At 51.6% G+C, this 26,980-nt stretch overlaps 2 protein-coding genes across 2 annotated transcripts; both read left to right on the top strand.

Moving 5' to 3' along the window:
• Positions 1–4,886: 4,886 nt before the first annotated feature.
• On the top strand, positions 4,887–6,319 carry HOXC6 (homeobox C6; the record flags this gene model as incomplete). The annotated part of the gene is made up of 2 exons (XM_080705816.1): positions 4,887–5,286; positions 6,012–6,319. The coding sequence occupies 2 exons, from the start codon at positions 4,887–4,889 to the stop codon at positions 6,317–6,319; spliced, it is 708 nt and encodes a 235-aa protein (XP_080561942.1).
• Positions 6,320–9,471: 3,152 nt separating this feature from the next.
• HOXC5 (homeobox C5) lies at positions 9,472–10,789 on the top strand (the record flags this gene model as incomplete). The annotated part of the gene is made up of 2 exons (XM_080705817.1): positions 9,472–9,925; positions 10,575–10,789. The coding sequence occupies 2 exons, from the start codon at positions 9,472–9,474 to the stop codon at positions 10,787–10,789; spliced, it is 669 nt and encodes a 222-aa protein (XP_080561943.1).
• Positions 10,790–26,980: the final 16,191 nt, after the last annotated feature.

Here is a 26,980-nt window from a genome sequence, read left to right as displayed (position 1 = left end):
GAGGAAACGCGGCAGGAGTGAGTGGGGCCCCTCCACTGAATCCCAGTGCAGCGAAAGCAGCTCAGGCAGTTCCAACCTTTCTTAGCACAAAAGAGGAGCCACCAGCACAGGCCTCGAGGTGTTTGGGCAGTTCACAGCAGCTTGACTCGCCCCACCTGGCCCCTTCCCCTCTCCCCGCTGGCCCGAGCTCCCTTAGCTGACTAGCCCGGGCTCTGTCCCCAGAATATCAGCACCCACAAATGGGACCTATTTCCAGGTTGGGTGTGTCAAATTTCACTTTTCTCCAAGTGTGTTCAAGCCTGAACTTTGAAAGGAGAAGCATTCCTTTTCAGAATGCAGTGTGCACATGGTGGGGGTAGGAGCCCAGAAAACTCTCCCTACCATCTCTGTGAGAAGACAGGAGCCCCTTGGGTGAGTCACGCTTTGGTGTCCCCTTGCAGACCAGTCCCCGTTCAGGTTCTCTGGCAGACTTCTGAAGCTCACTTTGCAGTCCTTTTATTCCGGGTTCCACGGAGATCAAAGGAGCTTGTACATAAAACACCAGGCATTTGGAGTAGGATTTATTTTTTAATTTTAAAATAAAAGTCTAATCATATGCCAGTGGGGCCAGCTGAACAGTCACTCAGAACTGCAAAGCCTTAACCAAATAGTTCAACTGTGAGGTGAGCTGAGCAATCATTGAAACGGCTTTCTCTGTAAGAGGGATTTCAGCCCTCACCCAGTGGCACAAAAGGGGCTGGCGGGGGCCACCGGCAGCCGTCTTCAGGTCGCTGGAAAGTGAGGATTAGGAGTGGTGGAGGGGTAGGGTCCCAGAGCCGCAGTGCATCCAGGCAGCCCAGCGCCCAGGCCAAGGCAGTGCAGAGTCCCGCGGCTGCAGGGCTGGGGTCCCCAGGCACCAAGCTGGAGTTGGTAGCGCAGGCAGCCAGGAATGGCGTGCGTGAATGAGTCCCAAACGTTCTTGGAGATTTGGGGGATCTAGGGAAAAAGGAAACCTGAAGAACACAAACTAAGGAGGATCTTTGGAAAAGATTGCCCCCTATAAAAATCCCACATCTCATTCTGTGTTCATTTCAGATGTCCCTCTCTAAGAATGAATATGTCTCCCGGAGCAGAGCGGGAAGCAGAGGCCTGTGAACCTCTGAGGGTGGGGGTCCAGCCCCACCCACCCGCCCCTTCCCTCAGTTCAGGACCACTGGGGCCCCAACCTCTCCCTGGCCTAGAGCGGGCAGGGCTGGAGCAGGAACACTTAACACGCATACCCTGCGAAGCCCCTAGTGCCCAGCACCCTTAGCCGTGGGTCCTTCAGGCCAGTGGCTGCACCCCACTCTGGCCCAAGGCGCCAGCAGTAAATTCCACTCCTATAATTAGTGCTCATGGAAAGCATGTGTTTGGAATTGGAGGGGAAAGACCAGAGCATCAAGTGGCATCTTTCCCCCTTTATTCCTCTTCTGTGTTTTTAAATTCTGTTTTTGAACGCACTAATTACAAGCCCAAAAGTGAAAATCTGCTCTTGACACCAAACCCCCTCTGAATGGCTGATTTGGAAGGCAGGCCGAGGGGCCAGAGCAGAGCGAGACCTGCCGGCCTGCTGAGGGGAGCTTTCTGGTTGCTCCAGGCTTGTTTTATAGAAACAAAGAATGAATTCGCTCCCTCCTTCCCAAGACTTGTGCATATTTACAGAGCTCAACTGCAGTTTTAATAAAACATCTGTTCTTGCTTCTGCTGATGAGTTTCCATAATTGTTTTCAGACAAATTTAACAGGAAAATATAAATATATTTAGAAAAATTCTATCCCCAGCTCTCCCCCATAGACAGCCATTCTTTTGCCAAAATAATAAAATTTACATGAAATGGGAAAAGGAAAATATAATCAATCCAAGGGAGGAAAGATCGGGCTAATCTGACCTGCTCTCCCCCCGTGGAGCGAATCCTTCCAGCAAATTTCAGTTGCATAATTAAAGATCTGACTGAAAGAAGGGGGCTTCTTTCCTCAGGAATGGAAGGTGATGGAGGAGACTATATTGGAAATTAATTTTGCATAGTCTTTAAAGCAGTGGGGGAATTTATTTGTATCTGTGCCTCCCCTTCTCTTCCCCCTTCTGGCATTTCTGCCTTTTCCCCCCAGCAGCTGGTTTCTGTTCATTATAAATCGGCGAGACCTTTCAGTCTCTGCCCTCTGTTTAGGGACGTAATAAAACACTTAACTTTCAGGGCCTGAGACTTACTTTCTGTTCCTCAGGTCACCCACCCCCAAGCCTACCACTTTTAGGCCCCAAAAGAGAAGCACCCTAACTTTGGGGTCTCTTTTCACTCCAGATATGGTTGAGAAGGGAACTCAGGCAACCTTTCTGGGGGGCTGCAGCACGTTTCCCTAGAAGCCCCTTCTTTCTTTCAAGGCCCCTCCCTCCTCCCCACCCACCCATAAAAGAGATTTTTAAATACATAGAAAATCAACACTCATTGAAAGCAAAACCTCATTAAGACATCCTATCTTCCATCATTCAATTTGTTGTACATTGCAACAATTTAATATCTTGAAGGAAATATCACTGACATGATTTATCTCTCCAGTAATCTCCCTCTGAAGTTGGGGGGGGTTCCCTCTTTCTTCAGGCCTCTTCTGCTTGTTACATCGCTACCCAGAGGGCAGAGAGGAGGCTGGGAACTCCGAGAAAGGCTACTGTGTCCAGGGGTGCGCTGACTCCACTCTAGCCCAGCCCCAGGGTACTCCCCCTGCCCTGTCCTCTCTCCCCCTACCTCTGGCCCTCCAGGGAAACTGGAGCCCCAGCCAGCTGTTGGGAACCTCTGCCCAGGCATGCCACAAATTCAAGAACAGCTGGATTCCAAAGCAAAAAGTAACTCGCATTTGTGTCCATGTGTACCTGCCCTGTCACCCCAAAATGAAATAACTTCTCTTAAAATTTCTTTCTTAATATAAGCACCCTTCTCTACCTTTTCACGTACGTTTATCTCCTAGGAAAGAAGGAAGTGTAGTCCAAAGGAGGAATCTTTCTAATTACAGGATCTTCTCCCCTACCATTCTAAATGCCAGTTTCCCTCCTTACTGAAGAATGGGGGTTGGATTTTTTTTTTAAGCCAACACAAATTGTCTGGCAGGAAGCCTCTTCAACCCCCTAACGAGGTTCATGTATTAACTAACATGTTGTCTGCACCAGCTCCTACACGCTGTCTGCTTTTGGGTTCGAAACTTTATTTTTCCCCCCTAGCGACACTCCAGGGAAACCTTAACGTTACAGAAGATGAATAAACGAGTTTTTTTTCCCAGCGTCGTCCCGTTTATGGCTTTATTGCTACCCATTGATTACTCCGCTTTGTTACACAGAAGGAAAAGATCATAAAATCCGGAGACATCCGGGTTCTTGTTATAGTCAGTCCCCCCCAAAAGTGAGGGGAAAAGATAAGCTTTCACTGCTCCCTGCACACACTCCAGCACCCCCTCTTCGTCAGCTCAAAGCATTTCCAGCCTGTGTCTCGATATCAAATTAAGTTTGGATTAATCAGGGGGAAACCCCCATCAGCACACCTTCCGCTGTTTCAGTTCGCTGCTGCAGCTCCCTCTGAAATCTCAGACCCAGCTGCCTTTCTCTGACCATCTCTTCCCTTTTCTTAGCTCCAAGATGGGAAAAAATGGGGAGAGAGCCTGTTGAGAGCCCAGGGGTGTCTGGCACTTGGGCAAGAGGTCCCGGGAAACCTTTGCTAGTATCTTCAAGCCTCAGAACCTAGGTCTGGGGGGCGGCTCCCCTGGCAAGCGGTGCATCCGGAGGGGGCAGGGGCTTCTGATCTGTGGAGGGGCTTGAGCCTCAGGAAACTAACTGTTCATCAGAGCCCCACCAACCTTCTCTTTCTGGTTGGATCTTATGTGAATTACCCCACCATCCCTGGCTGGCTCCAAATCGTAAATTCTCACCAACATAAACAGGAGTTGATGTCTCTAGAAAGACTGTCTCGGAGTTTTCTTCCTCCCTCCCTCTCTCTCTCTCTCTCTTTTTTACTTCTTTTTCTCCTTTTCCCATTGTATCTTTATACATTCTTTCAGGCAAAAAATGCAGCAAGAGTTTCCCCCAAAAGGGGGTCCTGAGGAGGAGGCAGAAGGGGGCTAGCAGGCAGAGGGGAGCAGATGCCTCTTCCCTTCGCCCATATCAGCTCAGCCACTGTGCCCTGCGGTCTCACCCCACCCCGTAAGCTCCCCACGTCCCCTCTACACCCGACCCTCAGCCACACTCTCCTCCCTGTGGGACTCATGGTTTATAGAATTTCTCTCTCCTTTTGATTTTTTAAATAATTGGGGAAAATATATCGATTTAGTGATGGGCACTCACTCCATGAAGTGTCAAGCAGGATTTCTTGTAGGATTTCTGAGAATCCCCCTGGAGCTGGGAAGGAGCTCCTCCCATGAAGAATCAGGATGTAATTTTAGAAGGGGGTAGATATAAAAGATGAAATCAGATTGAAAATACAGGACTCCACCGGCCCAGGCTCTGGCCACAGCAGAGCAAAGTTAGCTGGAGCCGAGAGATTTCCTGGGAGTAGTCTCCTTCCTTGGGCCCCAGGCCCGGCTCGTGGATGTGCACCCCCTCCTGTACCCCAAAAAAGTTCTCTTACATAAATATTTTCAAAAAAGAAATCCAAGTCTTACTTTCAAATCACACACTTAGTCTCAACTAGGGAATCAACAGAAGCAGAAGCGATTTTTTTCCCCCTTCTTGACATCTGGCTTGCGATTGGCTGGAAGGGGGTCAGCTGACTTTGTCATTTTGTCTGTCCTGGATTGGAGCCGTCCCTATAACCATCTAGTTCCGAGTACAAACTGGAGACAGAAATAAATATTAAAGAAATCATAGCCCGACCAGGTAAAGGCAAAGGGATGAATTCCTACTTCACTAACCCTTCCTTATCTTGCCACCTCGCCGGGGGCCAGGACGTCCTCCCCAACGTCGCCCTCAATTCCACCGCCTATGATCCAGTGAGGCATTTCTCGACCTATGGAGCAGCCGTTGCCCAGAACCGGATCTACTCGACTCCCTTTTATTCGCCACAGGAGAATGTCGTGTTCAGTTCCAGCCGGGGGCCGTATGACTATGGATCTAATTCCTTTTACCAGGAGAAAGACATGCTCTCAAACTGCAGACAAAACACCTTAGGACATAACACACAGACCTCAATCGCTCAGGATTTTAGTTCTGAGCAGGGCAGGACTGCGCCCCAGGACCAGAAAGCCAGTATCCAGATTTACCCCTGGATGCAGCGAATGAATTCGCACAGTGGTGAGTTTTACAGCTCCGAGATATAAATTAAATAAACTGAACTGGCTTTATGACCGGCTTCCCTAGAAGAACGGGCGGAGAGAGTTTTTTATGGCCCCATAAAAACAATCACGCTCGTCTCCTCGCCGACGCCGAGACAGGGCCCCCTCTTCTGCCCCCTCTGCCTGCCTCCCGCGCTGGCTCGCAGGGGCCAGGCCCCCTCGGCCCCTGAACGGATTGGAGGGCTCCCGGGCGAGCTGAGGGGGCAGGAACAGGGCAGGGGATGAGGGGAGGGGGCAGAGGGTGGGGGAGCCCCCCAAAGTCGAGTTAGACTGAGGAGAAGGGGGGAGGAGAAGACAGAGAAGTGGGGGAGAAGTTTCCAAGGAGCCAGGGTGCTTGGGGGATGGGGGAGCCCAGTCCTTGAGAAATGGGACCCATACCCCTAGCACTGAAGATTTTTCAAAAATCAGCTTTAGGCTGGTAGCCTCTGCCTTGTTTTTGCCCCGCCCCCCCCCACCTTTCTTTGGGACACACGTCTCCCACCCTGTGGGAGGACTGGATGAAGTTGGGGGCCCTAGGCTGTACCCCAGTGGGGGTGGGGCAGGGCAAAAAGCAGAAGGCTGGAGCCTCGCGGGGGCCCCGAGAGCTGCGGGCCAAGTTGGGAGGGTCTAGGCTTTGCTGGGGAAGCGGTCTGCGGGGGACGCCTTGCTGATTGTTTTTAGTGTGTTTTGTGCCCGGATCTCTAGGGGTCGGCTACGGAGCGGACCGGAGGCGCGGCCGCCAGATCTACTCGCGGTACCAGACCCTGGAACTGGAGAAGGAATTTCACTTCAACCGCTACCTAACGCGGCGCCGGCGCATCGAGATCGCCAACGCGCTCTGCCTGACTGAGCGGCAGATCAAGATCTGGTTCCAGAACCGCCGGATGAAGTGGAAAAAAGAGTCTAACCTCACGTCCACGCTCTCCGGGGGCGGCGGAGGGGCCGCCGCCGACAGCCTGGGCGGAAAAGAGGAGAAGCGAGAAGAGACAGAGGAGGAGAAGCAGAAAGAGTGACCAGGACTCTCCTGGCCTCTCCTCTCCCCCCTCCCTTCTCCCTCGCTCACCCCAACTCGCCCCTAATCACACACTCTGTATTTATCACTGGCACAATTGATGTGTTTGGACTCCCTAGACAAAATTAGGGACTCAAACCTGGACCTGAAAGTCAGCTGGACCCCCCTCCCTCACCGCACAACTCTCGCCCGCGCCGCCTCCGCCCTGCTCCCTCGCTAGCTCCCTCTCGGCTCGTGTGCAGGCCCCTTCCCCCGCCCAGGCCTGGGGCGAGTCCCCGAACCTGCTTCACCTCGCAGATTTGCTTCCCAGTGAGGACCTGGCCGCCCCCCACTCCCTTGACGCCCCCGCCCCCGCCGCCCGAGCCGGCTCACGGGCCTGGGGCCTCCGCCCCGGGCCTCAGGGCCCGGCCTGGCAGCTTGGGAGAGCGGGAGGCCGGGGGAGGGCGAGCCTCGGCCCCACAGCCACCCCCAGGGCCTCCCCGCAGCCCCTGCCCGGCCCCCCTGCCCCGGCAAATGCCCAGCCCAGGCGAAGTGTATTCAAAGATTCCTGGGGGTCATTATGGCATATTACAAACTGTGACCGTTTCTGTGTGAATATTTTTAGCTGTATTTGTGATCTCTGTATTTATATTTATGTTTAGCACCCTCAGTGTTCCAATCTCATTTTAAAAAAAGGGGAAAAAAGAGGGAAAATCACAAAAAGAGAGAAAAAAGTGAATGACGTTTGTTTAGCCAGTAGGAGAAAATAAATAAATCCCCTCGTGTTACCCTCCTGTATAAATCCGATATCTGGATCCGTTCTCGAATATTTAATAAAACTGATATTATTTTTAAAAGTTTATATCCGCATTTTTTTTCCTTCGCTCGCCCGCCGGCTTGGAGCAGTCTCCAAGCGCTCCCGCGCCTGCCCGCCGCCTGCGAGCCCCCAGCCCTCCGCACTCGCCTTCCCCAGGAGCCGGGCGCCGAGCCCCGGCCTCCGGGTTCTCCTGGCGACCGTGCTGGGGGCTGGGAGGTCTCTCTGGGCTCCCTATGCCGAGCAACACACACCCCGCAAAAAAAAAAAAAAAAAAAAAAAAAAAGGAAAAGGAAAAGGAAAAAAAAGCCGCTAAGGATTTCGTTGGGGGCGGGGGAAACGCGGGTGATTTGGGTTGAGCTCCAAGCTCTACACAGGCCTTTCTTCCTGCCTGTGATAGCCTGGGGTCCTCGGCATCTGAACCCCAAGCTGCAAACACCGGAAAAGAAGCACCATCCGCGCACCAGGCCTGCCCCCCCTCCCGGGAGCGCGGGGAGGGGACGCGGCGCTAGCAAGCCCCCCGGCCCGGGCCAGGCCGGCTGTTGCGAAACGAAACGTGGCGGAGGCGGAGAGCAGAGAGGAACCAGAAGACCGCCGGATTGGAGTCCTCCGGCAGGGACTGAACGATTCAAGGACATCTCAAAAAAGAAACCGTGGAAACTGAGCTTTTGCCTGCGCTGGGACTCCTGACGTGGCCGGGATAAAATTCCTGCTTCCTTACAGCCCCAGCTTGTCCGGTTTCTTCCTTGTTCTCCAGCCTGGTGAGGGGCGCGGGAGAACCCTAATCGTTTCCCAGCCTCCTCTTTTCCAGCCTTCTCACCCCAAGCCCAGCCAGAGAAGCCTGGGCCTAGGAAAGAGAGGGTGACAGGATGTGTAGGGGGTCTCCCAGAGGGGAAAAAATCCGCCAGAGTTTTCCACACTCTCCTGATCCCTCCAGCGCCCCCTCTAGCACCTCCATCGGTGGGGAGGGGGCTTCTTTTGGCAGAGCCAGAGATTTCTTGGGGAGAAGCAAGCGGGAAAGTGAGATTTGGGGCCAGGAAAGGAAGGGGAAGAGTTGAAGGGCTGCAGAGACCCTAGCCCAGGCGCCCTCCTGCCCACCCCCAGCCATGTTCCCCATGCCTCCAGAGAGCTCAGAAGTTGCTCTCCTGTGAGTCTTCTGCATCCAGGTTCCTGGAGAGTCTCTTCCAGGGGCCTTTTTCCCACAAAGGACACAACAGGCTTTCCCTTTGCTTTGCTCATGTAACATTTGTGTAGGCTTGAATCTTGCCTCTCCATGCCCTCAAGCAGCATCTCTTTGCTATCTAAAATCTCTGACACTGGTACCACATGAGGATCACACACAGGAATGCAGAGGAGTCCTCCAGACCATTGTGTCTGGTTGCACACACACACACACACACACACACACACACACAGAGGAAAATTACACACATACACACATGAAAATTGCCTTACTGTCACTCTGGGGTTCCTGGCATCTTAGCTCCTCACCTCCAGGCCCATCCCAGAGAGTCCCCACTCTTTCAGCCTCATGACCTCTCGGCCTACTTTTGCCCACCCAGGTCTGTCTCCTCTGGGGAATCTTGTCTACCTCTGCAGAGGTGGAGGCCATTTTCCCTTGCTGACAGGCACCTCTGCAGTACTGGGGCCTTGAGGCCTCCAAGATAAGGGACTTCCACCTTTATTTTAGGGAACGGGAGAGAAGCCCCCTTGGTCCTCCAGCCAGGGCAGGGTCTAGAATTCCCTTTCCTTGGCTCTTTTTGAAGTTTGGAAGGCCCTGGCGGTGGGGTAAAAGTGGATACCCATTGAAAAAAGCACTCTGTGCACCTTAAATGGGATCTCATCTTTCCCCAAATTGAAACAGAACTTAGAAGACCAGCTTAGAGGTTTGTTGCAGCAACAATCAGCTTCTCCAAAGGGTAGAAAATCCAGCCACCAGAAGGCAAGCCGGCGCGTTAGGATGCAATTCCCGCAAGTCGGCACCAGGTGTCGCTGTGGGCTCGTTGTCCCGGCTACCCCCCAATTCCAAGAACCTTTTTTTTTTTCTCCCCCTTCCCTCTCTAATCCTTCTCACTCCCTCTCCCCCTTGGTTGGGCTTTGCCAACATATCAAGATGCGTTTCGCCGGCTTCCATCACTAACCTCCCGGAGGTCATCAAGCCAAATTTATGAGTGGCCGTTCGAGTCACGTGACTCTATTTAAGGCTCCCTTATTTGGGAAGAGCGCATAGGATAAAGAAAGAGATATCTCCACCTATAAATTGTGCACTTTGGAGAACAAAAAACCCCTCAACTTCAAAGAGTCACAAATCACCCTTAATCAAAAAGGGTGCAGAAAATTTTTTTTGGGCCCTCCCCGCCATGAGCTCCTACGTAGCCAATTCATTCTATAAGCAGAGCCCCAATATCCCTGCCTATAACATGCAAACTTGTGGGAACTATGGATCGGCCTCAGAGGTGCAGGCATCCAGGTACTGCTACGGCGGATTGGACTTAAGCATCACTTTCCCACCGCCTGCGCCTTCCAACTCTCTCCACGGGGTAGACATGGCTGCCAACCCCCGGGCTCACCCCGACCGCCCCGCCTGCAGCGCCGCGGCCGCTCCGGGACACGCTCTGGGCAGAGACGAAGCGGCTCCTCTGAACCCCGGGATGTACAGTCAGAAGGCGGCTCGCCCGGCGCTGGAGGAGCGAGCTAAGAGCAGTGGGGAGATCAAAGAGGAGCAGGCGCAGACAGGGCAGCCCGCCGGACGCAGCCAGCCACCGGCCCCGCCACAGATTTACCCGTGGATGACCAAACTGCACATGAGCCACGGTAAACTTTAGGACTTCATTTTGCGCGCTCGGGTCCGCCTGGGTTTTATAGGCCATGCGGGGCAAATAAAGAAAAAAAACCTGCGGCCATAAATTTTACGATCCAGGCATCAATGGCTCGTAAAACTGTCCACTAAAAGGCTTAGAGGCTGTGTGCGCCCAAATTTACGACGACATAATTGGATCATAGGAACAAAACGTGTATAAAAGGCAATATTCAATTTTTGGGGGAGAGGGAGGGAGTTAAAAAAATAGAGGGATCTGAAGGGCGAGGCGCGCGGGGCTCGGAGCGGGGTCCCCCCGCGGCTCCGCCCGCCCTCCCCGCCGAGCCCGCTCGGCCGGCGCCCGCGGCTCCGGAGGATCCAGCGACTCGGGAGGGGCGGGAGGGGGGTCCCCGGTGCTCGGATCTCGAGGGTGCTTATTGTTCGGTCCGAGCCTGGGTCTCCCTCTTCCCCCCACCCCCCTCTCAGCCCCTCCGGCTGCGGAGTGAAGGCCACGGTGGAAAGTTTGGTGCCTGGGCGGGCGGAGGCGCCTCTCGGGGCCGGGTGCTCGCCCCTCGCCCTCGGCCGCGCGGGGGCCTGGGGCTGGGGCGGGACGCTGGGGCGCGCACGCTGTTCACCCCTTCCTGGCTTGGGGGATTTATGTTCCAGAGACGGACGGCAAGCGGTCCCGAACCAGTTACACGCGCTACCAGACTCTGGAACTCGAGAAAGAATTCCACTTTAACCGCTACCTCACTCGCCGCAGGCGCATAGAGATCGCCAACAACTTGTGTCTCAACGAGAGACAGATCAAGATCTGGTTCCAGAACCGCAGGATGAAGTGGAAGAAAGATTCCAAAATGAAAAGCAAAGAGGCTCTTTAGAGGCGGCGGGAAGGCCCGCAGAGAGCGCCCCAGCCGGCTTAGGTCCCCCGCGCTTTCCTTTCCGGTTTTCCTCTCTGTATTTCGGGGCGGGGTGGGGGCTGGAGCACTGGCTCCCGGGCCTCACAGACAAAAGCGCTTTTCCTTGGCATCTTGCATCCCCACCAAACCAGGGTCCCCACCGGGCGACCCGCACTTCCCATCTCCCCTCAGCTCAGCTCAGCTCTGCTCAGCTCAGCTGGGCACCCAGGGCCGGCCCGGGGCAAGCTCCGCAGGGCCTCCCCACAGGGCTGTGGCACACCGCAGGCTGGCGCTGCGCAGACCCAGCCTGGGCAGCTGCCCGCTCCAGCTGAGGTGTGCCCGACCTTCATCGCGGCCCCTTGCCAGACCTCCGGCCTCCACTGGTCTTTGTTAGGAGCTAGGCGGGCTAAGAGGCCGAGGCTGGCAAGAGTGAGCGCTTGTGCCTGGCAGAGTCTGTCTCCAGGTTGGGGGGAGCTTCCCGACAGCATCTTCACTTATTAATGATTTGCATATGAAAGGGGGAGATGGCTAAACCTCGGCCTAGGGCCCTGGGGTTTGCTCAGTCCTCCAGCCCGATCCTGCTGCATGCCCTCTCAGGCCCGCAGCCCCAGCTCGCTAGCTAGCTCAACTGTCTGCGCTTCCTGCCACTGGCCCCCCAGCAAGAGGTCCTAGAGGCTCCTTGCTGTCCCATAGTCCCTGTGACTCTTTTGCCCTCTTGCCCCACCGCTGTTGCCCAACTATTTATTGACTCCGGGTTCTTCCTGAAACTATATTTTGTCATATCAAATAAAGACCAAGAGAGAACAGGACTGAAGATGGAGTGGTTCCTGTCTACTTAAGGCGTGTAATGGGGGAAAGTGTCTAAATGTGCTGTGAGGTGGGGGGCATAGCTTTTAAGCTTCTTAAAAAACAGTTTTAGGTCCTTCTAGGGGCAGCAAGAAAGAGGAGGTGGAATTGAGTTTCTGTCTTGATTCTGAGCCCCAAGAAGGTCTTTAGGGAAAGAGGAGGTACCTAGGGCCTCCTATACCGGCTTTTCCCACGCCTGGCTGTCCAAGGCCTTCAGGCCTCTGCAGTGCATTCCTGCCTTGTCCCGGTGTCTCTGAAGCTTCTGGATTTCGGTAGCACCTACTCTATACCAGAGCTGGTGCATAGGGATCAGTGGCTCCGCTGTGCTCAGATTCTGGCCCTTCTTGGCCTCTGAGGAACTTTCCTGGGGTTAGGTGGTCATGAAAGGTCTTAACTAGACATAAGAAGGCCGAGCCCTCGGCCTAGGGGCCCATTTGGCTCCCAAATGGTCTCCCAGAGAGTTGGCACTGTTTGGTAAAGAGGTTTGCCTAAGATGGGGCAAGAAGGGAGCAGGAGAGAAATCTGGTGTATTCCTGCCTGGCAGGAAATGCTCAGACTATGCCCTTTTCTAGTGTTTAGGGCTATGCAGAACAATTAACTGGGCTAAGAGCTGCATAGACCAGTGACAGAGTCACTTCTGTTTACCATCATTTATCTCAGTGTTGGAGATTTCATGTGGAGGGGAGGTGGCCCTTGGGAAGGGGGAAAAGCAGCTAATTCAGGTGGTGCCTTAGGCTGGCTCCTGGGATGGGCTGGGGGAGGAAGCACTTTACTAGAGAAACAAATGTGGGAAAGGTCCATAAAACTTTACTGCATTTCCTCTCCTTCCTCCCACAATGGGGTGATTTCCTGGAGCCAAGCCTAGGCCCCCCACATTGGCAGGGTGGGGGTCTGGAGCTGAGCTTAGGGACTGCTCCAGCAGCCAAGGGGGGGAAGGGAGCAGAGAGGTCTGGGGAGGAGCAGGGGGAATATTTATGATTATCAATGATGATGCTCCTTGGATTTATCATAAGGACTGACTTCACGGGATCTCAGTGCTTAGGCTACCTGTCCATCATTTTTTAGAAGCCTCAAGAGCATTTCCTTGCCCCATGCTTAGCATGTAGGAGGTCTCAGCAAATGTTTATTGAGCTGCACCCGCTACTACCCACACCCTTCCCCTTCACTCTGCGCCCAGGCCAGGTTTGTCACCTATAATGGGTAATGTCTCTACAACTTGCATACAGCCCAGCCCAGCACCAACTCCTTCATTTCTTTCTCTCCCTCTCTTTCTCTCTCTCCCCCTCTCCCTTTCTGAAATAAAATGTGTAATTTTCTTTAGAGAGTTATTTTAATTTTTTCTCCATGCTGAGTAAAACTATTGGGCAGGCAGTGAAGCGTGAAGAGGCACTGGAGTCTCCGGTGGGTAACAGTTAACTAAGAAAGAGGCTGTGTCGCCCGCACTCACCCGCACCAGCCTCCCGGGTCACCCAGGGCCCCGGGGTGGGGGCAGTGTTGGTCAGACCTGCCAGGTAAGATGCACCCGCCCCACAGTGCACCCACTGCTTCCTCCCAGCAGGGTCTGGGCCTCTCCTTCCCTGACAGAACTGAAGGCCTGACTCAGCTGGCCGGGCTTGGGGAGACGCAACGGTGCCTGAAGCCCTCCTGTCACGTCTGCAGGCCCGCGCCCAGGCCAGGCCTCAGCTTCAGCGTGGCTCCAGCTGGCTGACCCAGAGGCCTCCGATCTGCTCCCCTGCTCTAGGGGTGGGGGAGGGAGGCCCAGACCCTTGCCTTCTCCCTGGGCAGAAACTTCTGCTTAGGGTAGCTGACCCACCAGCCAACCTCCTGGAACAATCTCCAACTACCAGGGCTGGCCTTGGCTCTGGGGGAGGAAGTGAAGGGGCCTCTGGGTCCCAAAAGGAGACCTTGGAGCCTGCCTCTCCACTTTGCCCTGGAACCCACCCACTCTTGGCTGCAAGAAAGAAGGGAAGAGGCTTGACTTACCTTCCGGGGGAGTGGGAAGAGGGGACACGGCCCACTCTGAGCCATTAGAGGAGAGAGGAGGAAAAAAATAGGAAGAAAAAATATCAACACGACCTCGGAGGCGACAGGTCCTTATGGAAATAAGTAAGTAAATAAATAAGGATCCACCCTCTCCCCCCTCCCCACCCGGGGAGGGGGTGGGGGTGGGGCAAAGGAGCAGCTCCAAGGCTTTTTAGTGTAACTGAGCGTTAGAGAAATAGGCACAGCTTCTATGTGAATTTAGGAGTTTGAAACTTTTGGAGGTTATTTATGTGAATGGCCCAAAGGCAAGCCCGTGAGTGGCTCTTGGGGGACCACGTGATGTCATTAAACCAAGTTTTATGGTGTAGGGAGAGCTGACAAACCCACAATATATTTACATCATATATAATCTTAACTGTCCAGCCACGCAGCTGCTGGTGAGGTTTAATGCTAGGACAGAGGGCCTGGCAGTTAGAGGGGATTACGGCGCTGGGGATGATGGCAGAGAGGTTACATCTTCGCAAATGAATCCCAGGCGAAAGCTGTAAGTTAAATCTCCCCCACCCCTTCTCCCATTTACCTAAGTCCTTTCCCCCTACTCAAAAGAAGGCAGTTCCCACTCATTAAGGGAGGGAGAAAGGCCTTCCCAGACCTCTCCAGGCTCTGAAGGGAAAAGAGAGGGAGCCGCTGGGAAGTAGGGAGTCTGGGGGGAACTTGTCTCCCCATATCAGGCCTCTCCTCCTTACCCCTCCTCCCCTCTGGCTGTGAACTCACTGGGGTAGGAAGAGGCCTTGGTTCTTTAGAGTTCTGCAAGGTCTTCCTGATCCCCTTTCAGGTGGGAAAAAAGCCAGCGGCAGAGACGTGGCTGTTTGGTGTTTGTAGGAGTGTTCAAACTGCAGGCACACGTGTAAAGTGCCTCTGGGGTCCCCTGATCCAGGCAGGGGCCAGTTCAGTTCTTGGCCAGTGGCCCAGAATCCAGGGAGGGTGGGAAGCTGGGGGAAAGGCCAGCCAGGAAGGAGGGCTTTGTGGCTTTGGACCCACAGGCTGCTGCCTGGACTGGTCCCAGAGCATCCCCTTGCCAGCTACCAGACCTGGGTGGGGTAGCTGTCCCAGTCTCCAAAATCTGGAGCCTTTGTCTGGGGCCAGTGCAGTTTAGCCTCTGGCCGTTGGGTTCTCCCTGGCTTCTGTAGCTCTTGCTTCGGGTAAAACTAGGCCCCTGGAGGCCTAGAGGTTTCCACTGGCTGCAAGTGTGGTGTAAAGGTGTTAGATGGGGGTGGGGTAGAGACAACCGCTGGGAAAAACTCCCGCAGCCCAGAGAAGGGAGTGGTCCCTGGAGGATGAAGCTGACTGGGCCCAGTCTGGGCATTGTACCCTGGTCCTTCCAGGTTTCTAGGGACGAGCAGCAGAGAAGCAAGTGCTCTCCACACCTGGGAGTGCATACCCCACCCCGGGGTGCCAGTCTCCTCCAACCCCCTCCCCCCTGAACAGGGAGAGGTTCCAAAGCAGGGCTGGAGGCCAGGGGGTGCTGGAAAAAGGGGAAGAGCAGAAGAGACAACCTTCAGAAGGGGAGCTGTGCTGGGTGGGGAGGGGTCTGGGCACTCTGTGCAGAGGTGATGTTGAGGGGTGGGAGGGAACACTGTTAGCACTGCCAAGCTGCCTGAGCCCAAGGGACTAAGGGAGGAGTCCAAGCTGAACCCCACTGTGAGGGATGCGGGTGCCGGTGCAGGGGATCCCCTGAGGCCTTCTTTCAGGGCCTCATCTCTCCCCCAACCCCCGCAAGACTTGGCTACCTCCTTTCCCTCTCTCACACCTTCCCTGGGAAGCAGCAGGATCCTAGAGGATTCTCCCTAGTAAAAGTTAACTCTCCTCCCCCTTGACCCGACCTCCTCAACTCTCTCCTTCCCAGCAGTCTGTGATTTTGAGGGTTTCTGGAAACTTTCCCATCCGAGCTTCGGGGAGATGGAGTTTTCTTGGTCTGTTACTTGACTCTCCTCTCCCTTGAGCTTCCCCTAGGACCCTGGTGGAGAGTCTTTAACCAAGAATTTAACCAGAGCCAAAGTCCCACAATGCGGGAGAGACTCTACCCCCTCCCTGATCCTTGGCCAAAGCTCAGTCCCGTCAGCTTTCTCTGTGCAGAGGGCTGGTGTGTTTCAGTCTTTCAGATTTACACAGCGTCTCTCCAGGCATTGGATGACTTCCTCCTTCCCTTTCTCTGTTCCTTATGCTCTAAAGTTCCATTTAAACACCATCTCTTCTTCTTGTAAAGATAAATCCTCCTTCCCTTCAAACCTATTTTTTTTTCCCCTGTTTTGTTCGTTTCACCTGAAAACAAGACAAACACAAAAGGAGTCCGGCTTCTTGATTACCCTCATCTGGCACCCAAATCTGAGCTCTCCCCAAGGGGGGATGGGCAAGAATTCAGGTGCCACAGTGCCCCAGCCAACCCATAAAGCTTTTAATTTTGTTCCTAGTTCTTTAACCCTAGCCTAGGTCAAGCAACCAACCAGGAATGTGCTGAGCAGGGTCACATGGCCCCCACCAGCCAATCATCACAAAAGTGCTGCGTCTCTGTCTGACTCTTCCCCTTCATTCCTCTTTTTCCCTCCTCCCTTCTCAACACCCCCAGGCTCCCGAGAGTCTTCTCAGTCTCAGAGGAAGAGTGATTCTGGGAATATTACAGTTCTCATATTCTGTCCCTAAGCCAGCTTTGAGAGGTGTCTCTGGCTGGTGTCCTCAGTGTCTAAGGAAGTCGTGTGGTGAGAACAGCTTACATTGTACTACATTGAGCTGCAGGTGTGTGGGCACCCCAGAAGTCAGTATTTGCCAGTGTGTTCTGATGTTCTGGGCTTTATAGTGTTGAACTCTAAATTAGGCAAACGTAGATGTGAGTGCCAACCCTGGGCTAAAATTTTGACCAATATTATTTCCGATACACTTACCTTTTAGAAGTTTTTATTCTCTTCTCATCCCCATGAGGTGGATGGGGTGCCTAGGGAATGTGCTCTAGGAGCCATTGGCTTTATCAAATTGCCTCAAGCTTGGTTAGGGAAGGGAGCAAAAGTGGAGATTGCTTTTGAAAGTTTTTGTTACCTCTAGTTTATCAGAAAACTTTGAGTCAGTTAAGAGGATTCTAGAAAAGAGTGGACACAGAGAATCAGAACCCCCTTATCCTCCATATTAATGAGCTGATAGGTTTTTTTAACCCCTTTTCCCTTAGTTTCCTCTAACAAAGAGTCATGGGGTTGGAGGTTAGAGCATACACGAGGAGGCCCTGGATTCAATCCCCAGCACCGAATATATAGATATATGTCTAGATATATGTCTCTCTATATATTATATATGTCTATATAAAATTTACAAATACACATTTATATATTTCATAGGTATAAAAACAATGATAGATCAGGTAATGATCCTGTGTCCTGACCAATCAAAAGACACAGCCACAAAGGTGTGGGTTTTGGTGGTGTATTTATTTGGGTCAGATCAGAAGAAGCAACAGATGAAACTTTTTTCTGCTGAGAGCATCTGGTAGCACAGAGTGTGTCGGGATGACAGAAGTAAGTGCTTGGGCTGGGCCCAGCCAGTCACCTGAGGTCTGAGCCCTCTCTCAGCCACCTCCATGACCAGGGCTTTGTTCCAGGGTTAGTTTTCTGGCAGAGAGTTCCCTTCCCTCTCCCTCTCTTCCTGACCTCCTGCACTCCTTGAGGGCTGTGCCACCCGAACCTCCCTCCTTGGGGACTTACTTTAGCATAGGATGCAGGAGTGGGAGGGGTAGCCAGGTCTGAGCTGGGCTTTGTCAACACTCCCCTGCTTGTTTTCTGGGTAGGGCTGGTTTGGGGACAGTGCTGCTGGCCCGGTAAGAAGGATTAGGAATAGACACCAGAAAGAGGGCAGTTCTACTCAGAAATCACTGAGCCCCCACTTCTTAAGTCACCTTTACCCACACTGCCCCATTTGTCTTTTGTGAGTTAGAATTGAAGCACATACTAATTTTTGCTTAGTGGAGGGTGTGGTAGCCTGGTCTGAGACCAACTCTCTTACCTTGTGTCTACCTGTATGGACTCTCACACTGAGCTTACCAGAACCCCTGTTGAGGGAGGAGAGATGGGCTCTGTCCATACAGTGCACTGGGAAGAGATTCAAAAGTGCCCCCAGCTCCTCAAGTCCACGTAAACTGTCTGTTTCTTTAACTGTCTATAACTGCTTTGAAGCTGTGCGTGAGTGTGAGTGTGTGTGTGTGTGTGTGTGTGTGTGTGTGTGTGTGCGCGTGTTGCTGCGGATGGAACCCAGAGGCTTTCTACCTCCGGGCTATACTCCCAGACCTATTTTGTATTTTATTTGGAAACAGGGTCTCACTAAGTTGCTGAGAGCCTCACTAAGTAGCTGAGGCTGGCTTCGAACCTGTCTCAGCCTCCCAAGCGCGGAGATAAAAGTGTGGGCCACCACACCCAGCTTGGGCTGTTTTTTAAAAAGGAAATGCCCAAACTCCATTGTTCTATTCCTCTGATCCCCCCTCCAGAACAAAAAAATTGCCTCTCAGAGCCTCCTCTGCAGTGGCGGGAGAACTAGAGCCCTGAAGCTCTTATAAGTAAAGAAAGAAAAATCTGGAATCAGGATGCCAAGCCAGGCCTTTGGGGTTAAGAAGTCAATAATTCTAACTTGCCTGTTAGAAGGACAAAGAAAGTCACATCCTTTCCACTCCTCCCCCCTTTTATTGGGTCCTTGTAACCCCTAGTGGTGTGTCTGTTCTGATAAAATCTCCCTGGCTGCTTTGATGGGGCCCCAGGAGCCCAAGGAGTCGCCAGACAGGGTCAGGGCCTAAGAACTGTGGAGATAGCGATCTCTTTGTCCTTGAGCCCTACCGAACCCTGGGATTCATCTCCCTCTCCCATTCCTAAGGCTCAGTGGGGGGCAAAAGGGGGAAAGTGTGTTGTTTGGGCTTGTGTGTGTACAGGTGGGGCCTGAAACAGTTGGAGAGGTTATCCCAGACCTTGTTGGGCCTCAGCTGACCACCCCTTGGATAGGTGAGCACATAGAAGGCCCTGGGCTCGCCGGGGAGCTGTGCGGGCAGAAGGCTTCTTCTCTAGTTCTATCTTGATGTAGCCCTGACTCTGATCAGGAGAACGTGGGCTGTTTCCTAGGGTCCGTTCTTATTGTACCCTAGGTCTCAGAGACACAGAGTAGGCTGGTTCTACCCTCCAGACATCCTAAGTTCTCCCATCCCTTGTCTCTGAACACCAGAAGACCTGAGCATGCAGAGGTCTATGTGTGTACTCAAGTGTGGTTTGAGAGAGGCTAGAAGCCTGGGCTGGACACAACTAACTTGTCAATCCTTCCCTCACACTTCATTCTTCCCACCAGCCCAGGCTGGAAGCATTTGTCTTCTCTCCCCACCCCCACCCCATCCCTGGGCAACTGTTGAGGGTCCTTCCTTCTGTCCCCTCTGAAAAACCCGAACCCTGGAGCAGCCCCAATGGATGGTAGCAGCCAGGATCTAGAGGACCATCTAGACGGCCTGTTGGCCCGGGTTGAATTGTGTCAGGTTGGAGGGCTGTAAGGGAACTAGGAAAGCCAGACTTTTATGGGATTGAATGTCCCCTTTCTGCTGTTCCGGGTTCAAATTCCTCAGAGCTGATTGATTCTTTGCTCAGACATTGTAGAAAAATCTTTTCTAGAAAATACTTTTTTTTTTTAAGCCAGACAAGTTGGTGCACATATGTAATCCTAGTAGATGGGAAGCTGAGACAGGAGGATCATAGGTTTGAGGCCAGCCTCAACAATTCAGCAAGATGCTCAGAAACTCAGTGAGACTTTGTTTCAAAATAAAAATATAATAGAGCTGAGAGTGTAGCTCAGAAGTAGAATGCCCCTAGGTTCAATCCTCAGTATCACAAAAATAAAATAAACGAAGAAATAAATAAATATAAGAAGAGCTTAGGATGTAATTGGAGGTAGAATGCCCCTGGGTTCAACCTTCACTACCAAAAATTAATTAATTAATTAATTAATTAATTAATGTGCTTGGGGTGTAACTCAAAGGTAGAATGCCCATGGGTTCAATCAATCCCCAGTACAGGAAAAAAAAAACTGTTTAAAATATTCAGCTTTCCAAAAATAAAATAAAAACAAAAAGAGTAACAACAAAAACAACAGTCAACTTTCTGGCTGGAAACCCCAGTGTGTGTGTGTTTAGATGTGGGGAGTAAGGTCCCCATTTCAGATTGTGTCCCCCCCCTTGGCTGGAGGCTGGGGGTGGGGGCCAAGGCTTTATTGAGGGTGATTTTCCTGGTGGGAGTAGAGATGGGTCGTAAATGCCGGGAGGAGGCTGTTTTGATCTGGTGACTTCTCAGGAAGTAGCCTGTTTTGCTTTGTAAATCACTCTCCCCACCAAGCCGGCGGGCTACATTGGATTGTACTTCCTCAAGCCCACCTGAGGCCCCTCCTTGTCCCCCTTCCGCAGTAAACCAAAGGAGGAAAATAAAAGGACTTTCAGAGCCCCCTAAAAGCTCTGCTTCCAATAAGAAAAGGGCCAACTGTTGATACCCCCCTAAAGTTTCAGATGTAAAAGTCCTGCAGCCTCGCATCTCAGCTTTCCCAGGCAGACCCTGATCCTCTAACCCCCCAGTCACAAAGACACTAACTTCAAAGGCAAACAGCTTCAGAGCCCGCTGTAGAGCCCCCGAACCCTATGGGCTCTCCTCTCCCCTGGGACTGCCTCCTCCTCCTGACCCCCTTCCCAAGCCCCTTCTTCATAAGTAGGGACTTAAGCACGTAAGAGAGAGCGAGCTCATGGGAACCACAAAAGAGAGGAGATAGTGAGGCATCTAGAGACCTCATCTGTAGAAAGTCTGGAGTCTGAGACTAGGTTTCAGGTAATCAGGGAGAGTGTGTGGGTGGGTGGGGAGCTTACTGCCTTCTCCCATCTCCCTTAACCAAGCTGTCTCCAAATCAAATATATTTTACCCATTTTTATATTTTATTTTATATTTTATTGAGGCTTCATTTTATAATTATAATAAGCCTTCTCCACCCAGAGATGCTCCAACCCCCACCGGTCCTTGCCCCTAATCCCTTCAGCTAGGCAGCAGAAGGAACGAGAAGAGCCCTCTATTTCCCTGAGGTTGGGCTGCCTCGGATCAGGACACTGGGGCCCAGCATTAGGGATCGGATCTGTGGCCAGTGAAATTCCTCTATGTGCAGTAAATGAGGCCATAGATCATATGAGTTCCTGGGGCCCTTTAGTGCTCAGAAGGCTCTAGTGTCCCCTCACACATTTTGGAGAGAAGTCTGCGCTGAGACAGGCCAAACCCACAAGCACCAGAGTATCACCCTGGCTCTTAGGGCACCGTTTAAATACAAGTGTCCCTAAGAGAGCTGAACACTCCTATAGCTGTATATGGATTGCGCTGTGTCTGTATGTGTATATGGATGTGTTTATGGATTGTGCTATGTCTGTATCAATATGTATGTCTAACACTTCTTTCTGCTCCACATTTAAGTGCAGACTTACAGATCTCTAGATATATAGATCCTGAACGTAGTAGTCCTCCGTCGGATTTCTGTGTGCACATTGCCAGTCTTTCTATGTTTGGATTATGTGCTGAGATATACTGGTATAGCTCTTTGTAACCATCTAAATGAATATTTGGGTTTTTTTTTCCTCAGTTGGAAAGAGCTATACATGTTTTGCTCCATCTCTATTTTGAAATTTTTATCTGGATTTATTCAAGGGTCCTAATCTGTAAAATAGCTATATATTGAAGCGTGGATTCGAGAACTGTATAGTCACTGTAGTTTTTCTGCAAATTTAAAATATTTGAAATATGTTTAGAGATAGTTCCATAATGTATATATATATATATATATATATATATATATATGGGCATAAGAGCATAGATATTCCTTTAGAAGGACCTAAACTTACCACATCTTTCTGTCTCCCTCCCTGCCTCTGCCCCTCTGATCTGTAAGGATACCAGGTGAGGTAAATGGGGTGTGGATGAAGACCTTTAGGATGTTTTGCTTACTAAAGCAAGGGATCTTGTCGCTACTGCCAACTGTAACACAACCAAGACCCCAGAAACCCCACGCAGGGTCATGGCCTCCTTTCAGGCAGTCTCCATGACATGAGGTCCCAGTCTACTGTTCCCCAACTTGCAGTACCTCCCAAGACAGCCACGGAAGAGAAGGGCAGAAGAAAGAGGAGAGACCTCCAGGGCAGCTCTTTACGGCTTCCAGGGTTCAAGGCAGGAGAGAGACACACAGTTCTCCTTCCTCCACCCTCTTTCTCCAACCGAGTTTGTGAAATTTGGAGAAAAGGGTGTTAAGTCCCAACTATTTTTGTAGGGTGCCCAAATGATGGCAGGGTCACTGCACAACCCATGGGTGCCCCCTCTCCAGTTGTTCTCGGTGCCCAGAGCCCAATTAAGTGGGCCGCCTTGCTCCCGGCTGCCCGGCTCTTATCAGGGGATTGATGCCTTCGCGGCTCCTGTATATCATTTCCAAGATTTTTTCTGTCCAACTCCTCGGCTCCTTTGGCTTCCGCGGCTTTGACTAATGATTGCTACAGATGCCAACGTCTCCAGAATCCTAATAGCCAAGCAGGCGGACTCTTATTTACCCAGCAACATTGTAGTGGGGGAAGGAACTGGGGGGGGCAGGAATTGGGGTGTGGGAGATCAGGGGGTACAGGAGAAGGTTGTGACCAACTCAAGATTCAATGAACTTCTTCAGTGAGAAAGACAGCCCACCCCCTCCCTCCCCAGAGGGAAAAACATAATCATAAAATACTGCTGCTAGTAACTCATTGCTAGAAAGGATCAAAGAATGAACAGGACGTGGGAGAATAAGCAGAGATGTGTTTATTAGTTGTAAATAAATGAACGATTAAGTGGAATGCCAGCAGTTTGTGGAGGGAGTTTCTCCTCCTGTAACAGAGAAAGGAAAGAGGTCAGCAACCGGGAGAGGACTATCTTCCCCTTCCTCTCCCCATCCTAAATCTACTCCTCGCATAAATTGAAACCCCTTTCCCCCTCTGCCTCACCTTCAGTTCCTGCGGAAGAGGGGGCTCTGGACCCCCCTGGGGCTGCCAGCGTGCGGGCCCTCTGCCTGGGGACTGGAGATCGGGTCCAACGCCTCCTGCGGGCTAGGGGCCTGGGCCAGGATCGCCACCCCTGCGGTCCTGCGGGCGGGCGCTTAGTAGCACAAAGTTTTGGTCGAATTTGTTTCTCCTGGCGCTACTCCCCCGCCAGAGCGGAGCCCAGGTGTTCTGGGGGAGACTCGAGTTCCCCGAGAGCCTGCAGCCGAGCTTCCTCGGATCTTGATGCGCACAACTTTCTAAGACACACTTTATTCGGGTGGAGACCAAAACACACAAACGCTGAGAGCGCAGCACTGAGGCCAGCCGAGAAGCGATGACCCAAACCGGGAGCATTTTTTTTTTCCCTTAGCAGAGAATAATGGAGCACAAAATAATTCAGAAAGGCGAATGGGCAGGAGTACAGCTGCAGAGCCACGGGGCGGTTGCAGACCTGGCCGCGCCTGGCACCTTGGCCAGGCCATTTCGTTGGAGTGTAGGGCGAGGGGCCGCGGACCGGCCCGGCCCGCGCGGTGCGCCGCAGCACCGGCCCGGAGGGCGGGCAGCCTCAGAATTACAGCCCGCAGGAGGACGCGGAAATACAAAAAGGGAGCCCAAAGATTAAAACAGTCGGAGGCAGAGGCGAACTGAAGCGGCCCAAGCGAAAATCAATCACGTAATTAAAACAGGGAGGGGGGATCCGGGCTGGGACCGGGCGGCCCAGGTTCGGGCGCGGTGGGCGAGCGGCTGGGGAGGTGCTCGCCCGCCCGGCTGGAGCGCGGCCGCTGCGGGGAAGTTTCCAACAGATCGCTATTGATTCCTGCTGGACTCCGGAGAGCAGGCTCTGGGCCCTCTCCCAGGCCGGATCCCAAAGCCGCCTCTTCTCCGGGTTCCCCATTTTTATGCGGTTGGGACCCACAGTTGTGGTTGAACGCTGCTCCCCAGATCCTAGGGATGCCACGGATTGGCCTGGCCAAGGCAAGTTTAAGAACCCAGATGGCACCAAGATGCTGCCTCTGAGTTTGCGGGACGGGAGGGAGGGAGGTGGCACCCCAGTTTTCAGGGACTTAACTGTATCTCCTTTGGCTTTGATTCCTCCCAAGCCAGTATTCAAGGCAGGCGTGACTTTGCAATGACTCGGCTCTGTGGGCTAGGCTTGGAGGGAGGTGTGAGGATGGTAAGTCTTTGGGCAGGGAAGGAGAAGGAACAGATCCTTCAAGAGAAAATAAGGCACACGGGAAGCTCTGTTTTATGACTGAAGATATTGTTATTAGTGAGGTTAATAATAATAATAATGTGGTATGTCTGGGGCCGGAGGAGCCTGTGCTCTCCACAGTCCTCTCCCCCAGAGGCTTCTCTGTAGGAACCAGGGGGATTGCCAGCTTGGCTGTGTTTTGAGGGAAATAAAAAATAAAGACCTTTTCTCTCTTCCTCTGTCCTTTCCTCTTCTACTCCTTAAGAACTCCAAAAAAAAAAAAAAAAAAAAGGAACCTTATAAAAATCTCCATCACTTCCCCCACCCCATCTCATCCTTTCTCTCTGTTCTCTCCAGTTCACTAAAATGCACTGTCTTTGGTCTTTGAGCTTTCCGGAGTCACCCTTCTTGTGCAGGAGCAGAGTTCCGGCAGGCCCTTACCCCACCAAGTCCCCAGGAGGAGACCCAGGATCCCCTTGCCTGCTTCACTGAATTTTTCCTCTTTCCTCAAGCTTTTGAGCCTCAGCTTTCTTGCCCTGGGTGCCTGATTTCACAGATTAGGGCATCTTGAGATGCCCTTGCCGCACCCCAAGGGGTTCCTAGGTGCCTTTCATCTCGATTCTGGGATCAGCAGGCCAGGGGGTCCTCTATAAACCACACTGTAAGTAAAGCAGCTTAATTTCTAGATCTTTTCAAGCCACATTTAGGCTTCTTTATAGAAGTAAAAGACCTCCTCCTAACAAGGAAGTTCAGGTTTCAAACCTCTGAGCAAGCTTTCGGCATCCACTTGTCAGGATTTTAACAGCAAACGCATATTTATAAGAAGTAAAGCTTTCGTTAAAAAGAGAAAGGGACCCCAACCCAAGTTTTAAAGGGGATATGATCCAGCAGCCCCTGATGAGAGTGGGGGGTCAGTGAGGCTGGGATGAGCAGAGGGGGGTGGGGAACCCAACCTCTAACTAACAATTTCTCCAGCATAAAAATGAAACATCAAATTCGTTAGCCCAGGGCCTTCATTTTTCCCCTTCCACATTATAACTAGTTATTGAACTCGCTGGAAGATCTAAAGGCCATTTGCGAAGAGACAAATTTGAATGGAGTTTCCCCATCAATAACCCCATGGCAGTGACCTATTGGAACAAGTCAAACACCCGAGGTGAAATGCAGGTCACTCTGTCTAACCAATATTAAAATGCGGCCACTTTTTAAAAAGCCACTTTAAACGAGATTTGAGGAAAATTGAATTCCAAGGAAGGCAGGGCGGGGAGATCCAGAGAGGACCTGGCCTATGGGCTCAGAACAAACAAGAGAAATTCATCTTTAATATTTTAAAGGAGGGGAAATTAACATTCCATGATTGCCTTTCTTTTTTTGAGACTATATAAGCGATTCCAGGAGAAAAAAAAAAAAGGTTGAGTATTTTCTGGTGACACGTCCGGGTTATTAAAATCATTTTAGACCAATTCATTACTTTTACTGACAAGAGATTTAAGAAAAAATCAATTAAGCATTTGCATATTCTTTTGCATACATTAGCCCTGCCTGCTGGCATTAGAAAGGGACAAAACATAGATACATCCAGTATGCGCGCGCGCGGGCACACACACATACACAAAAGGAAAAAATGGTATAAGAATCTTGTTTCAGTTTGGGGTTTTCAAGTTGCCCCAGGGAGAAAAAAATCAAAATGAAATGAATTGCCTTATTGCATACCATCTAAAAGTCAATTTATTTGAGGAAAAGGAAAAAGACATGTTGCAATTTTTAATCCCTAAAACAACAGCAATAACAACAAAACACAAAACACATACATAAACAAACATCAACAACCCTGCACTTTGGAGAGTGAAGAAGGGAATGCCCCTCATTTTCTTTCTCTTTGCTCTCCAATCCTGATTTGGTTCTCTCATTTATTTTTCTCCCTTGGAAAATCCAGGGAGTGTGAGAGGTGAGATTTTAATGCAGCACAGAATCTGAGGAGCCGCCGAGGTCTCTCAGCCGGCAGCTTGTTACTGGGGAGGGGAGGAATATGGGTTATCCAACGGTCAGTATGGTAATCCAGGCACAATAAGACCTCGCACACAATGGACACATATTTTTCTTCAGTGGTGTCAGAAGGGAAGCGCTTTGTACTGAAACATGTTTCCGAAAGAGAAACCAGATCGAGATTTAGAAAGGAGATGGGGTGTGGGGCAGCGTGCAGGGAGCATTTGGATGCTGGCAAAGCTGATTAGAAAAAAATAAAAAATAAAATTGGGGCAGAGCGAGGTGGAGATGGAGGTTCTGGGGCTGGAGGGGAGGAGGTGGGGGGAGCACAAAAGAAGGCAGGACCAGAGAGAAGGGTTCCCCGCGGGCAGCGCCGCTTTAGGGCCCTCCCCATCCAAACTAAGCCCGGGCTAAACCAGGAGCCTTTTGCAAGGATTTTATTTCTGTGCTTGTTCTAACATCCAGGTAAAAATGTTTATAGGTGATATAGGTAGAGAGAGGTATTTTACCCATGAGTTAGGTAACTTCCCTGCTATTAAGATGTAGCACTTTTGTTTTTGTTGTTGTTGTGTGTGTGTTAAGTGATGTAGGTAAATGTGGGCACATTTGGGAGAATCTCCTATATTTCACTTTCTGGATAGTCATATTGAAGAGGCTGAGCAAGCCTGGAATGAGAATTCCACATATTCATGGCTACATAAGGGGCATTTTGTATTTTAATAAACAGGACTTGTACATATGATACATATTTGCTAACCCTAATAACCAAAGCCAGACTTGACATTTAATGAGAGGCATCTGAACCTGTGTGTTTGCTCATTCATAGTGTCCTAAGGAGGGTCTCCTCAATCCACCTGCAGCAGCCCAGAAACCTGGGAGGACAGGGTTGTGGTGCGAGCGGGGGATGGCACCGTGGCTGTGTCTGTAGTAAGTCCAGGAGAGTGAGGATTACAGGAAAGAAGGTTGAGGTGTGGAGGGGGAGGGGGGGCTGGTAGAAGGTGCAGATCAGGGCTGAAGGGTGAGAGCCAGGCAGACAGGTCACCTCTCCAGGTGGAGAGAAGGATCTTCCCAGCAGGGGTAGGAT

Source organism: Muscardinus avellanarius (assembly GCF_963383645.1).
Source record: "Muscardinus avellanarius genome assembly, chromosome: 11".
Lineage (NCBI taxonomy): Eukaryota > Metazoa > Chordata > Mammalia > Rodentia > Gliridae > Muscardinus > Muscardinus avellanarius.
This window is presented reverse-complemented; position numbering and strand designations above follow the sequence as displayed.